This window comes from Ceratotherium simum, chromosome 34, assembly GCF_057802395.1.
Source record: "Ceratotherium simum simum isolate JZ-2026a chromosome 34, ASM5780239v1, whole genome shotgun sequence".
NCBI classification, from domain to species: Eukaryota; Metazoa; Chordata; class Mammalia; order Perissodactyla; family Rhinocerotidae; genus Ceratotherium; species Ceratotherium simum.
Genome location: NC_141933.1, coordinates 8,713,281 through 8,728,932, shown reverse-complemented (window position 1 = coordinate 8,728,932; position 15,652 = coordinate 8,713,281). Strand labels below are relative to the sequence as shown.

Genomic DNA, 15,652 nt, shown 5'->3' with positions numbered 1-15,652 from the left:
GGTCCCTGGGGCCCGGCCGCCCTGGCTCTGCTCGCCGCCGTCCCCCGCCCCCCGTCCTGGTCTCGGTCCCAGGTCAAGTCACTCAAAATGAGCCTCAGTTCCCCCATGTGTAAAACGGGGGCACCCTTTGAAACTGTCGGTGCCAGCGCCGCCCTGTCCGCGCAGGCCCCGGCAACGACAGAGACTGGGCGGCACGGACGCGGGCTTTATTAGCGCGTTTCTGCGAGCGGCGGCCCGCGGCGCCTCCGCGGAGGGAGGGGCTCTGGTGAAGTCAGGGTTAACCGGGCTCGCAACTTGGCGCAGGCGCCTGGGGCAGCCCGGCGCCGGGGGCGGGGCCACGGCTACTTCCGGCGGCTGAGGGCGGAAAAGCTTCCGATGGGGCCGAACCCTCCGTGGTCCTCACGCACTCGGAAGGGAATCGCGCTCTGGGTCAGACCGCCTCCTGCCGAAACTCGACCCGCTTTTGCATAAGGCCTGCGGAAAAGACTTCCGCCCACACCCAAAATGGCCACCAGCGGCGGCGGGAGGTCATTGGGAGGGGGCGGAGCCTCCTCTCCACGAGTTCCGATCCCACCAGGACTGGATGGCGCGCGTCCAGCTGGGGCTTTGCTGCATCTGCGTCGGTATGCCCGCGCTCCTCGGGCGAGGAAGTCCCTTCGGGGTGGGAGGAGGAAAGGGTTAAATAAGTGAGCTTCTTTTGGGCCCTCCACTTCTGGAATCCCACCTCTACGTGAGATCCCGGGAAGATAAAGACCACGGCATGCCCTATCCCGCGGGGACTCCTGACACTTCCCTAAGCACGGCAGGTCGCCTGCTTGGGCCCTTAAGAATGGGACTGCTTAGGCCCCAGACACTCCGCGCCGCGGACGGGGGAGAGGACGCCTAGGACCCTGTATGTTAGCGCCAGGGCCGAAGACCGAGCATCTGGAAGATGGGACCACAACTCGACAATTAGAGAAGTGGTTCCGAAGTTGAGGCCAAAGGACGCGGGTACCCGAAAGGGGCCGGCCGGGAGCACAGATACCAGCATGCCTCGCGCTGCCAGGATTTGGGGACCCCAGGAGCTTTGGCCTTCTGGGCCGGGGTCAGGACTACAGATCCCGGCATGCCCTGGGTCTCGGGAAGGGACAGGCCGGAGGGTAGGTTCCCTGGAACTACAGATCCCGGCATGCCCTGGGACTCGGGAAGGGACAGGTCAGAAGGAAGTGTTCCTGGAACTACAGATCCCGGCATGCCCTGGGACTCGGGGAGGGACAAGCCGCTGGGAGGGGAGGGGACGAAGGGACAGCCCAGTGGGAGGTGACCTAGGAGTATAGGTCCCGGCATGCGCGCCGTGCCGGCGCTCACCTGGAAGGAGCCCTGGAACTCGTCGCTCATCCTCCGGAGCTCGCGGCCATAGCGTAGTGCAGCCCAGAGGTTGGGGGGCGCCGAGCGCGAGCGGCCCCGGAAGGGGCTGGGCTCCTCCTCTTCCATCCCTTCATCCTCCTCGGTCCCTGTGCGGTACGAGCTGTGGCGACTCCGGATCTCCACAGCCCCAGCACCTGCAGAGGGGGTCGGGGGTGGGGGCGGCGGGCATCTCAGCTCCCCTGCGCCCCGGCCCTGCCGCAGCCCGCGGCATCAGCTCCGCTGCCCGCTGGTGTCTGTGTGCCCATAACGGGGTACCTCTCGGAGCCCCACGTCCCTCATGTGTAAATCGAGGGAAGCTCATGGGGCTTTTGTGAAGATTCGAATTAACTTCTCATTAACCCCACAAATCTTAATTGAGCCCCAATAATGGGTCAGGCCCTTAGTGTATAAAATGACCTTCCTTTGTGCCTGGTACAAAATAAGGGCATAAGAAATAGTAATGACAGTTATTAGTGCCAGACCGTGGGGCCTCCCAGCACCCCCGTGGGGTTGGCTCTTTCATTGTCTCCATTCTCCAGCAGAGGAAAGTGTCCCCCCGGATGAGGAGGTGTCCCGCCCCAGCCAGGCAGGGCTGAACTCCCCTCTGCAGGTGACCTGTGGGGGCCCATTTGTTTCACTCTGGTGGCCTGCAGGAGACCGTGGGTCCCTGGAGAACAAGAATCTGGCAGCCGGGTGTCTGCACCCCCACAGTACCTGCACCTGCTTTGAAGAAAACGGCGGCAACGGTCTGTTGACTTTTTTAGGTAGTATTTATGGAGCACTCAGTATGTGCTAGACCCTGGGCATTTCCTCATTATCCTCCTAACCATCTGGGAGGTGAATGCTAACATCACCTCCATTTTACTGATGAGAAGACAGAGGCTCAGAGAGATTAAGAGTTGCACAGCTGTGCAACTCTGCGGCTGGAAGTCCCGAGAGGCCTGTTGACCAGAGTCCAGTGGTGACCATTGGGCTACCCCCTTCCCTTGTCCAACTATCCTTCGACTCTCTGTGCCCGTACCCTCACCTCTGTGGGGGTAAACCTGGCCCTTACTACCAGTGAGTGTGTAAAGGTCACATAAAATAAAGAGTGTGAAAGGGCTGTCAGCTGAAGTGCATGATGGGTCACTATTCAGAGGCCCCTCCACTGTGTTCTGAGTTTGTCTGACCTGTGTACTGCATGCTGTCTCCCCACTCCCGCCAAGCCCACCCCTATATCTAGACCAACCAAGACCATTCCCAGGAGCACAGACCCAGAGCTAGTGATAGAGAGAAAGGCAGGCACGGAGCAAATGCACACGCGGGCACGGCCATCAGGGACGGCTTTTTGGAGGAAGTAAGATTTAGGCCAGGTGTTTAAGCCGAGGGATGACAGTTCCTCGTCCTCCCCCAGAGGACCTTCCGCAGAGCCTTGGGGGTCAGCTCCAGGGGCTGCAGGGTCTCCAGGGGTCCCAGCTCCAGACACACGGCTGAGAAAGCCAAGAAGGGAAGAGAGAGCTGGATCGCGAAAGGCCTGGGCTAAGAGCGTGTGGTCAGAGTGCCGGGCTGTTCTGAGCTCATGGAAGCCCAGGCCTGGGGTCAGGCAGGGACACTATGAAGCCTTTGACGAGGCGGCTGTGGGGAACAGGCAGCTAAATCAGGAGTCAGGGTTGGGGACGGGGGTCGGAGGAGCTGGGAATAGAAAGACCCCTGATGAGAACAGGCCCATCTGCAGAGCACTTTCCGGTTCTGTGGGGCGAGGGCGGTGAAGCAGGGGTCAGTAGCTAGGCAGGCCCCACCTTGACCACGGTCCTGCCTCGTGACCTTGCGCCCTTTCGCCAGCCCCTTGGGGCGTCAGTGTCTTCCTTTATGAAATGGGGGCAGCCCCCATCTCCCGGGACCACCAGGAGAACAAATGAGACAAGAAGCGCATCCTGTTCTGCCCCTTTCAAAGCGCATCCTGTTCTGCCCCTTTCACATCCTGAAGCCTCTCAGCTTCTCAGTGAGGTAGATGCCAAGTTCCCCTGTCTTATGGATGAGGAAACGGAGGCGCTGAGAGGTGAGGAACTTGCCCAAGGTCACACAGCTGGCACACCCTTCCTAGGCACTTAAGCACTCAGGAACTATCACCTATATATTCTCCTTCTCTAGCTCTAAGAATCCACACAACCACTGCACTTGACAGATGCAAGGCCCAGGAGTTGGAAGGTGGGTGACTTGCAGGTGGGCATTTGGTCTGGACACTGCCCCATCGCCCAGGAATCAGAACAGGCAGAAGAGCACCCCCTGTGTCAGGTTGGACGTGCTTCCCGTGTATTAATTCATTACGTCCTCATCACACCCTGTGAAGGAGGCTGAGAAAACTAAAGCACAGAGAGGGCAAGTAACTTGCCCAAGGTCACACAGCTAGCAGGCAGCAGAGCTCCACCAGTCTGGCTCCAGGGCCTGTGTGCTTAACTCCCATGCCCCAGGCACCCCCCAGCAACACCATGGGCCACCTTGGGGGCCCAGGGTGGGGAAGGCACCCCTGGGCCTTCTGTGAGTGCCAGCTCTACCAGGAGCCTATCCTATGGGGTGGGGGATTTTCACCAAAGCCATGGATTTAGTGATGCCAAGCTAGCCATTGTCTAAATGACACTCATTTGTGTAAACTGAACTTTTAAAAGTGTCTTATTTACTGGAAAAAACCTGAGGGATTTTCTGTGAACTCCCTGGGGGAGGCAGACACGCCCGCCCTGAACCAACCCACCCTCGGTCAGCTCTCACCCCAACGGGTCCCTGGGCAGGGCACAGGTGGCCTCTCCCGCTCTGGGGAGGGGCAGGGAGGGGGCGTGTCCTGTCTGGGTGTGAGCATAGGTGGGTGCCCAGGCCTGCCCACTCACGCCACCCTCCCAGAGAGCCGCCTGGGGCTGGGGTGGGTGGGGGAGTGGGAGGGGCTGGAGGCGCCCCAAGCCCTAGCAAAGCTTTACGTTCTCTACCCACTGGGCTTCTGGGTAAGTGGGTGGGGCTGGACACATCCATGGTCACGCTCCTGTGAGCATCCTTGCACACTTTATTAAAATGGTGGTGTTCCAGACAATTCGAGGCAGTGATGCTTTGCTGTCAGGCAGGGCCAGGTTTGGGTCCTGCTGTACCACGTGCAGGTGTTCACACTGCTTGTCATCTGCAGGCAGAGCAGCATGGCGGCTGTGTGGTGCCCCACCGCCCCGAGCAGGCCTGGCTGCCTGTCAGCTTCCGGCACCTGCAGGCCTCGGCCCAGACTCCCCGTGTACCCTAAAGCCATTTGGGGTACAAAAGCCCCTTACTGGCCTGCAAAGGACATACTCCACCTTGCCCAGAGCTGACGAGATCAGAAAACACTCTAAAGTGGGGCTGGCGAATGTTTTCTGTAAAGGGCCACACAGTAAATATTTTGGCCACTGCAGGCCGCAAAGTCTCTGCCATAGTCACTCAACTTTGTGGTCATAACTTGAAAGAAGCCATAAACAAGACAGAAATGACTGTGTGTTGCTATATTCCACTAAAATTGTATTTAGGGACACTAAAATCGGAATTTCATATAATTTTCATTTGTTATGAAATAATGTTCTTTGGATTTTTGTCAACTATTTAAAAATGTCAAAACCATTCTTAGCTCATGGGCTGTACAAAAGAAGAGGGATTTAGCTTGTGGCTGTGGTTTGCCAAACGCTGCTCTAAACCTGACTGTGTCTGTCTGTCCTCTGCCTGAAACCTTCAATGGCTCCCCATCGCCTATGAGATAAAGCCCAAACTCCTTGGCATGGCCTGCAAGGCCCTTACATTCTGGTTCTAACCTATACTTCACATGTCCGCCATCAGGAGGGCACTGGTTATTCACGTGTCTGTCCCCACTGAATCAATGGCAGTCCCCAGGACTGCTCAGAGCCTGGGACAATGCATAGTAACAATAACAACAACAATCGCAGTAATAGTAAGAACCGCAAAGACTCCCCTGTGCCAGGCACTGTTCCTGTATTAACTCAGCAGATCCTCACTATGACCCTATGAGGTGGGACTAGTTCTATGCCCATTTTACAGATAAGAAAACTGAGGCAGGGTGAGTTAACTAACCTGCTCAAGCTCAACCTGGCCACAGTCCCTGCCCTGGGAACCCTTACAGTCCATCCAGCAGGGGCCAGGTGGCAGGGAAGATGAAGAATGAAGGGAACCTGCCCATCCGGAGGGGGCAGTGGCCCTGTGGCTCTGGCAGGTCATTGGCACTTGTGGATCTTTTATGGAAAAATCACTTGCTTTTTAGACACTGAAAACTAAGTCAAAAGTTTAAGAAATCCTGTGTGGTCCTCTCAAACAGTGGCTTTCTTCTCTCCTGCAGCCCTCCCCACGGCTGGGTCTGGAGCTGGGGTAGATGTCCCCTGGGCTCCTTACTGCTCTTCAGATCACTCTCCCCCCTACCAAATCTAGTTTGTTGGGTGTGCCATCCCCCACTCCATGCCTCAGGCCCCCCCCTGCCCAGGTGGCGCCCGCAGTTTGTGCAGGAGCACTCTGTCCATCGCCCCTCCTGTCTCACTTCATTCATGGACCAGAGTGGTCCCTCCCACCTCCTAGCCTTTCCTTCCTTGCCCTCGCCCCCCTCCCCTCCCCTCCCCCTCTTTCCCGCGGGCAGGACCTGGGCCTGTCACATCAATAACTCCATCCCAGGCCTCCCACGGGCTCACCACCACCAGGATGGCAACCACTTCAAACCTGCTCCTCTCTCCCCTCAGCCCCCACCCCTTGCCCCACTCTCACTCCTGGCCTGTGACCTTTTACTGAGAAATTGAAAGCACCCACAAGAGAAACGTCTAGTTTCCACGAGGTATATACCGCCCATGTCCACTGCCCTGCTCTTAGCTGAGCTGCCCCTCTGCTGGGCAGCAGACCCCCGTCTCCCACTCAAGGACATCTCTCCGGCAAGTCTCCCCTCTCTCCTGCAACATCCCATATTTCCCTCGCTCCTGGATTACTCCCATCAGCTTATAAACATGTTATTTTCTTTTCCCTTTCTATCTTAAAAAAAAACACACACAACACTTCCTTGCCTCTCCTCGGGCCTTCAGCTGCCGCCCACCCCTTGGCTCCTCATTACCGGAGGACAGCTGCCGAGAGTGGGCTCTCTCCTGTCTCCAGCTCTCTTCCCATTGTCCCTCCCCACTGAGGTCAGCCTTCCGCCGCCTCCCCACCATTGCGGTGGCCCCAAGTTGTCAACGCCAGCGCCCCATTCCCAGCCCTCCTCCAGTGAGCGGCCCTCCCAGGAGCATCGTGGGTCCAGAGCCCCACTCCTTACGAGCCCCATACGCCTTCCTGGGCCCTGCATGCTCTGGGTTTCCCTCCCACCCTGCTGCTCCCTCCTTTTCAGTCCCCAGGGCCGGCTCCTCCTCTTCTGCTGCCCTCTGAAGGCTGGAGGCCCCGGCTCAGTCCAGGTCCCCTCCTGTCCACGCTGGCTCCCTGGGCCTCACAGAACAGGCCATCGGTGACTAACAACTCCCACGTGCACGAATCCTGCCTGGACCCATCCCTACTAGAAATCTCCACCTGGATGCCCAAAAGGCACCTCTAAGCTGACCTGGCCCAGCTGGGCTCCTGATCGTCCCCCCATATCTCAGTTCCATCTCAGGAGCAAGCTGTCCTTCCAGGCGTCCAGGCCAGATTCCTCGCAGCATCCTCGACTCCTCTTTCCCTCACCCTCACATCCAGTCCGGCAGCAAATCCTGCTCTACCTTCAGAATAAACCCCGAGTCCAGCTACTTACCACTTGCAATGCCACCGCCCTGGCACAAGCCACCATCCTCCCTCGCAGGGACTCGGGCGCAGGCCGCGGCCCCACTGCTGCTTTTGCCCATTGCAGACTCAACACAGGGGCCCTGGGGATTCTCTTGATGCCAAAATCAGATCACCCTGCAGCTGCTCAAAGCCCTCCCATGTTTTCACTCAAAGGAAAGCCAAAGTCCTTACCTTGGCCTTCAAAGCCTTGCCTGTCTGCCCCTCCCCCTCCATTAACTCCATGCATCTCCAGCTCCCTGCCCCTCCCCTCACTGGCCTGGACCGGTGAATCCTGCCCCCAGGGCCTTTGCATGCACCCTTCCCGCCCCACAGATACCTGCGTGGCTCACCCCTCATCCCTTCCAGCCTTTGCTGAAGGTTGCCTCTTACCGAGGCAACCCTGACCACCTCAGCTGAAGTCACTCCCCCAGGGCCCCCCCCCCATACTCCGAATTCAAAGGAGACAGTCAAGACTGTTTGGGGCGCTGCCCCCGGCTGTGTCATCTTCTAACGCACTCTATCATTTTCTTCTTGTTTATGGCTTGCCTCCCCCAACCCCAGGACAGGGTAGGCTCCACGAGGGCAAGGATTTTTATCTCATCTGTCACTGATGTACCCCTGGAAGCTGGGAGACTACGTGGCACCTATTAAGCACTTGATACAGAGGACGGGGAGGAACAGCCAGGTGGGAGGTGGAAAGCTTTTTCAGCAGAAAAACAGCAAGTGCAAAGATCTGGAAGTTAAAGCCGGTGGAGTTCCGTCTGACAGGGTGTGTGGCGGAGGGCTGGGGAGGAGGCTTTAGTAAGCCTTCTTGCTCCCGAAGATGAAGGGGGTCATGTAGGTTTCAGCAGGCGAGGGATGTGATTTTTGTTTTCAGATCTCTGTGGTTGTTCCAGGTGCCAAGGCCAGTGCTGGGCACTGAGAAGGTGGGACCACTGAGAAATGGCCACTGCCCTCCTGTGCCCGTCCTCCCATCTCTCGGCGCTGGGCCGCCCTCAGTGGGCGTGGAGGGAGGCCTGTGCTTCCCCACCCCTACAGTAACCCACTGACCGCGGGCGGGCTGTCTGCCTCTTGAGGTCACCTGCCCCTGGCAACAGGCAAGGATAGCCCCGGTGTGGGTGTGACCACAGGGCGGGAAGGAACATACCTGGGGACTAGAAGGCCCATCCCAGAGAAAGCAGGAGCCTGGGGCAGAGCGCTGATGGAGCCTTCCAGCCCCGCTTCTTACGAAAGGAAATGCCAAGCAAGTGTGACCTTAGGCAAGTAACTTCCCTTTTCTGGCTCCCTGCCTGCCTCTCAGATTTCTGTCCTGGTCCTAACAGCTACATTCTTTGAGCATTCATTAAGCACCAGCACTATAATTAAGCGCTTCCTGTATACTCCTGCTATTCATCCCAACAGCCCTACAATGGTGGTGATTAATTGCTCTGTTTTACAGCAGAGGAAACAGAGGCGCACAGAGGTTAGGGACTTACTCAAAGCCACCCTATGAGTGTGGATGCGGCTGGGGTGCAGGAGGTCCTGGGCTGGGGGCAAGTGGGGGTGCCTACCTCCATGGTGGCTGCTGCTGGCCGACTGCTCCTGCTGGTGACCGGCTTCCCCCAGGAGGCCTGGGGCCGTGCGCTGGTGCCTGACCAGGCCTGAGGGCCGGTCCCCCGTGGGGCTGGGGCCCAGGCCCCTATCTGCAGGGCTGGAGTCTTCTTGCTCACTCTGCTCAAACTCTGCGATCTGGAACATGCTCTGGGCTGTAGGGGCAAGATGGTGCGTGGCTAGGGGCAAACGGTGGCCGGCGGGGGAGGTGGGGGGGTAAGGGTAGGCACCCCTGACCCCCTCTCCCACCTTAGAGCCCCAGGTCTGCCCTGCCTCCCAGGCCCCCATCTGTCCACTGAGTGTGGGCCGGGCAGGAAGCTCAGATTGTCCACCCAGGACCCAAATCTCCTCTCGGAGCCCTGGAGCGGTGGAGCAGCCCCAGGCCCCTACCCAGGCCCCGGCCTGACCCGCCCGTGGTGACGGCACCCAGGTCTCACCCCAAGCCCGATCTGGAGGCCCTTGACCCGAGCCCGCCACCGCCGCCGCCGCCGCCTCCCTCTAGTACTGAGGGAGCCCAGCCCGAGTTGCCTGGGCAACGGAAACTGTCACCGACCCGGCCCAATCAGCTCTCGAAATGTCACTAGGGCGGGCCAGGAGGCGGGGCCGCTCCCGGCCCGGCCCCGCCCCCCCCGCCGGACCCTCTCTCCGCCGCCCGCCTTCCTGCCTGGGTCCACTCCTCGTCTCCGGACTCTCGGCTCCCGGCTTTCTCGTGCCCTGGGCGTGTGTGGGAGCAGAGGAGGGATTCTCTGGGGTCCCCACCGGGAACCTGGAGACCAGCTTCTGGTGACAAGTCCTTCGGCCCCTCTGGCCTCAGTTCCTACCCCTGTAGAATGGGGATAATGACACCTCCCTCAGGAGCCACTGATCATTGTAAACCGTGTGTGAAAGCACTTTGCAAAGCCGTCATTGAAGCTCGGCCGCCGGCTGCAACTGTCGTCGCTGTTGTCACTGCCCCGTCTGGATGGGTGGCCGGGTCGGGAAGTCCCGCGCCCTCCCCCTCCCCACAGTGGAAACCTCGCAGCGCCCGCATCGGGCACCACTCCCCGCGCCATCGCGGGAGCGCTCGAGATAAGCGAGCAGTCTCCTGCCTGGCGGGATGGCTGCCCCGGCGCAGGAGAGCGGACAGGGCCCCCCGGGAGGGTGACCGTAGGACTCGCGGGGTCTTCGCGCCTGGCAGGCGGCCGCCCAGGTGAGCGGGAGCCGCTGCCGGCCAGGGCGTGGGGCGGCGGGCCGCTTGGGGACAGCGGGGACAGAGGGTGAGGCCCAGGGGGCGGGGCCCGGAGGCCATCTTGGCTGTGGGCGGAAGTTTCCTTCAGGAACCGGGTGAGGGGAAGTCGTTGCCGCCCTCAGCCGGGCGGAGCGATCTCGGTTTGGCTATGGGGAAGAGAAGTATGGGAACTGGCGGCCCCTCAAACAAGCAAGGGCCGGTGGCCCCGGGCACGGCCCCCCCAGGCGCCCGCCGGATGCGGCGCGGCCCCAGCGTCTCGGCCGCCTGCCGCCTCTCGTAACCCCTGGCGTCCGCCGGCGGCGCAGCTGCGCCAATTCTCAAACGGCTCCGCGCCGGGCGCGGCGCCGGGCTGCGGAGCCCGGGCCAGACCCTGCGCAATTTGCGTAGCGACCGGCGCCCGCGCAGGCGCAGGAGGGGGCGGAGCAGCGGGAGCCGGGGAGCTGGAGCCCCGGGTCCCAGCGACCGGAGCCGGCTCCCCCAGCGGCGGCCTGAGGACCCGGCGTCCGCCTCCTCGGGGCCCCCGCGGCTGGAGGGTGGACGCAGTGGGGGTGGGGTGGAGGCAGCGTCCGGAATCCCGAGGACGGAAGGCAGAGGCCCTTCCCATCCGGATCATTGGAGGGGAGAGATCTCCCCAGTTTGGGGAGGGGGAGAGCCGGGCGTTGAACGCCCCCCGCAGCGGCCGCTGCCCTGAGCCCACGGGCATCGGCCGGCTCTCCCCCTCCTGCCGGGAGGACTCGAGCGACCAAGTCCAGGGACCCCTCTCCTTCAGCCTCTGCAGTCCCCTACCCCGGCTCTGGGGTGGTGCAGGGGAGACACCCCCCACCCACCTCCTCTACCCTGGAGAGGAGAGACTGCCCTTCTACGCCCCGAGTGAGGGGCGCAGGCTCCAGGCTGCCCGTGCCCCGCTGCAAGGGCGAGGGCCCCTCTGTGGAGGGGGAAGGGCCTGGTGAGCCGCAACTTCTTTCCTCGCGAGCGCCCCATCTCCATCTCTGCACCCTGCAGCTCCCACCCCTCCGTATTTATTTCCCTGGCCCCCTGCCCGCCCCTCCATCTCTGTCTCCGGGATTCAGGCCTCCCTCCCTGACATGGAGAGTAACCTATCTGGCCCGGTGCCTGCTGCTGGGCTGGTGCCTGCCCTGCCGCCCGCCGTGACCCTGGGGCTGACCGCGGCCTACACCACGCTGTACGCCCTTCTCTTCTTCTCCGTCTATGCCCAGCTCTGGCTGGTGCTGCTCTATGGGCACAAGCGTCTCAGCTACCAGACGGTGTTCCTGGCACTCTGTCTGCTTTGGGCTGCCTTGCGTACCACCCTCTTCTCCTTCTACTTCCGAGACACCCCCCGTGCCAACCGCCTGGGGCCTCTCCCCTTCTGGCTTCTCTACTGCTGCCCTGTCTGCCTGCAGTTCTTCACGCTGACCCTCATGAACCTCTACTTTGCCCAGGTAACTGTGGTCCCGGGTGGGGGTGGGTGGTGGTGGGGCAAGCCCCAGAGGCCCAAAGGAATGATGGGCGTCTCTGCTCCCAGGTGGTGTTCAAGGCCAAGGCGAAGCGTCGGCCAGAGATGAGCCGAGGCTTGTGAGTACTCGGGACACTGGTGGGCTCAGCCCCCAGGCCAGGGAGCAGCCCGGTGTCCATTCCTTCCTCCCTTGCAGGGCTGAGGCAAGGACCACCCCAGGAATGTTTGTGAAAAAGCTTGGAAAAGTAGGGCTCCTGGGGTGGATGGCTGAGCAGAGGCATGGCACAGGTCAAGAGAAATTATAATAGAAACAGTCGTGAGTGAGGGGAGAGGGTACCAGTGTCACCCATGATAGAGGAAGAGTGGGAGGCTTCAGCCCAAGCCAGACTGCACTTCTGGGTGACCTTGCGTGGCAATATCCTGTCATTTGTATAACGTCTTCCAGTTTATGACGAGCTTTCACAAACATCTTTAATTTTTACAACTTACCCCTGAGGCTTTTACTGTCGCCATTTGAGAGATGTAGAAACTGAGGGCCTGCAAGGTAAAGCAGCATGTTCAAGGTCGTAGACCTGGCAGAGAGCAGAGCCAGGGCTGAAACCCAGATTTCTGACTCTCAGTCCGGTGCTCTCTCCACTCGACCACAGCTGTCGGTCACCATCTGATCTCTTTGGGTCTCAGTTTCCCCATCTAAAACTGGAGGGGCAGGCTTCGGACTGGATTGGTCTGGATTGGTTCTGACTGACCAGGGTCTTCTGCGGGAGGTGGGGTGATTGAGCGCCCAGGGCTGGGGCTGACTGTGCTGTGGGCCGCAGGCTGGCCGTCCGAGGGGCCTTCGTGGGGGCCTCGCTGCTCTTTCTGCTGGTGAATGTGCTGTGTGCTGTGCTGTCCCGCCGGCGCCGGGCACAGCCCTGGGCCCTCCTGCTGGTGCGAGTCCTGGTGAGCGACTCCCTCTTTGTCATCTGCGCGCTCTCTCTGGCCGCCTGCCTCTGCCTTGTCGCCCGGCGGGCCCCCTCCACCAGCATCTACCTGGAGGCCAAGGTAGGGCCACAAGCCCTGATGCCTGGGTATCCTTTGGGGGTCTTTGGGCAGTGGTCTTCAGGGTAGAGAGGAAGCTAGAGCCTCCCCTCCCTGTTGTCATCTGTGCCAGGGGACCAGTGTGTGCCAGGCGGCCGCGATGGGTGGCGCCATGGTCCTGCTCTATGCCAGCCGGGCCTGCTACAACCTGGCGGCCCTGGCCTTGGCCCCCCGGAGCCGGCTGGATGCCTTTGATTACGACTGGTACAACGTCTCCGACCAGGTGGGCATTCGGCACGTCTGCCGCCTCCTTAGTAGCTGTGGCTCCTGGTCCCCAGCTAGCCTGGGCCCTATCTGGGTGCCCCATAGCACGACTGCGGACTGACACAAGCCCCTGCCTTCCCACAGGCGGACCTGGTGAATGACCTGGGGAACAAGGGCTACCTGGTGTTTGGCCTCATCCTCTTTGTGTGGGAGCTGCTGCCTACCACACTGCTGGTGGGCTTCTTCCGGGTACACCGGCCCCCGCAGGACCTGGTGAGGGCCGTGGAGAGGGGTGGACATGGAATCCTGGGCTGGGGTCTAAGGGGTTTGTGGGAGGCCAGTGAGGGCAGGAGAAAGCATCAATGGCGGCTTCCTCCCCAGAGCACCAGCCGCATCCTCAACGGGCAGGTCTTTGGCTCCCGTTCCTACTTCTTCGACCGGGCTGGGCACTGCGAGGACGAGGGCTGCTCCTGGGAGCACAGCCGGGGCGAGAGCACCAGGTAGGAGCCCTGGCCCTGCCTCAGACCCCTGGGCTCCTGGCTTGCTCCATCAAGCTATGGGGACCTAGTCCTGGGTCTTGCCACCCATCCACCTGCCTGGCCCGCCATGCTCTTTGATTCCCATCTGTACTAGATGAGGTCTCCATCTCTCGCCCCGAGATGCAGTTTGCATCCTGGAGGTCTCGGTCACTGGTCTCTGTTCTAAGGCTCTCTCCCTCCCCCAGCTCTTGTGAATGTGGCCCTGGTCACTGCCCTGGGACTGACGGTGTTTCTCTGCCTGCAGCATGTCAGGCAGCCTAGGCTCCGGCAGCTGGTACGGCGCCATCGGGCGGGAGCCAGGCTGGTGCGGGGGCAGCCAGACGCGGACCACTCCTCTGCTCTTCTCCCAGGTGCTGGGACCAGGCGGCCACCACCACAGTCTCTACTCCACCCCACAGACGTGATCCCCTTCTGTTTCCCCCCAGAACACCCAGACCCCAGTCCTCCTACCCCAGGCCCCTGTGCCAAGTTCACCTGCCGCTTCTTGCCCAGGATCCTGGGGGCTGTGGCTGCCTCTTCCCCTGGCCGGCTCCTTGCTACTCTTGTTGTAGTGAGCTTATGCCGTCCCCTATGATGGGGGACATGGCCCTGGTTGCCAGATGCCCACAGCGCCCTGGCATGACCTGCTGCCTCCGCTTCTACACTGGAGCCAGCGACCTCTCCTGCACCTGCCACTCAATAAACACTGTCTGTGCCCCGCGTCCGTTCACTGTCTGTCAGTTGTCCGCTGTGTGTTCCTTCGTCACCTGTTTAGCTGAAGGCTGATCAGACACCGGCCCTTGAAGGGGGCTGCTGGGCAGGGAGAGGGAGGAGCCTGCCTTCTCAGGGGAAGGAAGAGCCCTGCGCCCACTCCAGTCCCTCCCTGGTTGAACAATTGCTACTCTTTCCTCAAGACCTGCTCCAAATGTCACCTCCTTTAGGAAGCCTTCCATCTCCAGGTCAGGGAACCGTGTCCCCCCCTTTTGGGTACCGTGGCCCTGTGGTTATGTGGCTATTACGCATCCCACCCCCCGTGGATTGGGATTTCTGGAGACCCTGTTTTCCTGTCTTCATGTCCAGCCTGGCCTTCCGGGCCAGGGTCTGGTCCAGGGCCTGTGGATGAGGAGCTGGCCGGGGGCTGAGCAGCCCCCATTTCCCTACCAGGTGTGGATTGGGTCAGATGGGGGGGCTGCCACCACACAGTCTGGTGGTCCTGGAGGCCCCTAATAGCACAGTCACCACCTTCTGACATAGCCCTGGCAGATCTGTCCGGTGGCTGGGAGTCCTTGATCAGAGGGTCTGTCTCCTGCCCACATACCTGGCTGTCCCAGCTCCTCGGAGCGCCTGGGGCCTAGCACGGAGCCTGTCTTGAAACCCTTCACTTGGAACTATCCTGGACACCAGGCCTTCAGAGCTTCTAGAGAGGGCATCTGAGACTAAGAATCAGCTGGAAAGGAAAATTGCTAACATTGTGGGGCCCTTTATTGTGGGTGCCAGGCTCTGTTTTGAGCATTTACAAATACCAACCTCTTTAATGCTTAGAACCACACCCTGAGGTGACAATTAATCATGCCTTTTCTGTAAGCGGGCTCCAGAGAGACTGGTAACCTGTCTAGGCTCCCTGCTTGGGGGGTGGTCGGCCTTAGAGCCCAGCTCAAAACCACCCACCTAGGGCTGAGGAGCCCAGCCAAGAGGAGGGTCTTTGGAGAGATGGGGTTGTAAAGTGGGTAAGGGCAGAGGAGTGAGTTCAGGACTGGCCAGGGCCCTGCTCTTCAGGCACTGGGGGAGGGAGTGCTGGCACCAGCTCCATGCTGGGATGGGCATGGACGTGAAGACCAAGGATGGGGAGACAGGAGCAGGGGCAGGAGGTGCCCCAGCATGACTTCCCAGAGCTGGGTCCCAACCCCACATCGGCCAATTCCAGGTTGCCTCAAGGGATCCTCTACCCCTTTGTCCCACGGGGTCTCCTCCCTCATAAGTGCTGAGCCGAAGGTCCAGGCTGTCCCCAGGGGCGGGAAGCTGAGGGCCCTTTCGATCCAGCAGTGGGCCTGGGAGATGCTGAGAGATTCGCCCGGCGCCTGTCCGGGGAGGTGAGCCGGCTGATGTCCAGGCCGGGGCCATACCGCTGGCCACACTGGCTGGCCGGCGGGGCAGTACCAGTGCTCCAGTCTGAGACTCCCGGCCCGACCCTGCAGCGACCCCTCTCGGGCTCCTCTGCCACTCACCTCCCGGGACCGGCCGGGACTGGGGGGCTGGGCGGCCGCAGGTAGGAGGCTGGGGGCGGGGGCGGCGCCGGCGGCGAGGGCGCGGCACCGAGGGAGGCGCGGCGCTGGAAGGGTTAAACGCCGGAGGAGGGGGGCTTCTGGCGGCGGGGGGGGGGGTCCCAGCCCCGGCGGGCGCCCGCTCCGCCCCTGCCGCCGCTGCCGCCTCCGC

General features: G+C 61.2%; 2 protein-coding genes across 5 annotated transcripts; one reads left to right on the top strand and one right to left on the bottom strand.

The window, feature by feature from the left end:
- Positions 1-50: 50 nt before the first annotated feature.
- On the bottom strand, positions 51-9,265 carry BAD (BCL2 associated agonist of cell death). Of its 2 annotated transcripts, XM_004437548.3 has the most exons (4): positions 9,174-9,265; positions 8,697-8,891; positions 1,348-1,541; positions 61-654 (listed from the first exon to the last, which is right to left on the bottom strand). In XM_004437548.3, the coding sequence occupies exons 2-4, from the start codon at positions 8,881-8,883 to the stop codon at positions 529-531; spliced, it is 507 nt and encodes a 168-aa protein (XP_004437605.2). In that variant the 5' UTR covers positions 8,884-8,891; positions 9,174-9,265; the 3' UTR covers positions 61-528. The 2 variants fall into 2 exon arrangements, with proteins under 2 accessions (XP_087278857.1, XP_004437605.2); XM_087422731.1 differs by lacking the exons at positions 8,697-8,891; positions 9,174-9,265 and adding an exon at positions 7,136-7,300 and having other exon boundaries at positions 51-654.
- A 554-nt stretch (positions 9,266-9,819) lies between these two features.
- GPR137 (G protein-coupled receptor 137) lies at positions 9,820-13,772 on the top strand. Of its 3 annotated transcripts, none has more exons than XM_087422727.1 (8): positions 9,820-9,925; positions 11,035-11,406; positions 11,490-11,539; positions 12,236-12,461; positions 12,571-12,720; positions 12,846-12,974; positions 13,083-13,201; positions 13,485-13,772. In XM_087422727.1, the coding sequence occupies exons 2-8, from the start codon at positions 11,050-11,052 to the stop codon at positions 13,642-13,644; spliced, it is 1,191 nt and encodes a 396-aa protein (XP_087278853.1). In that variant the 5' UTR covers positions 9,820-9,925; positions 11,035-11,049; the 3' UTR covers positions 13,645-13,772. The 3 variants fall into 3 exon arrangements, with proteins under 3 accessions (XP_087278853.1, XP_087278852.1, XP_004437606.1); XM_087422726.1 differs by lacking the exon at positions 9,820-9,925 and adding an exon at positions 10,069-10,910; XM_004437549.3 differs by lacking the exon at positions 9,820-9,925 and having other exon boundaries at positions 10,069-11,406.
- The last annotated feature ends 1,880 nt before the right edge of the window (positions 13,773-15,652 follow it).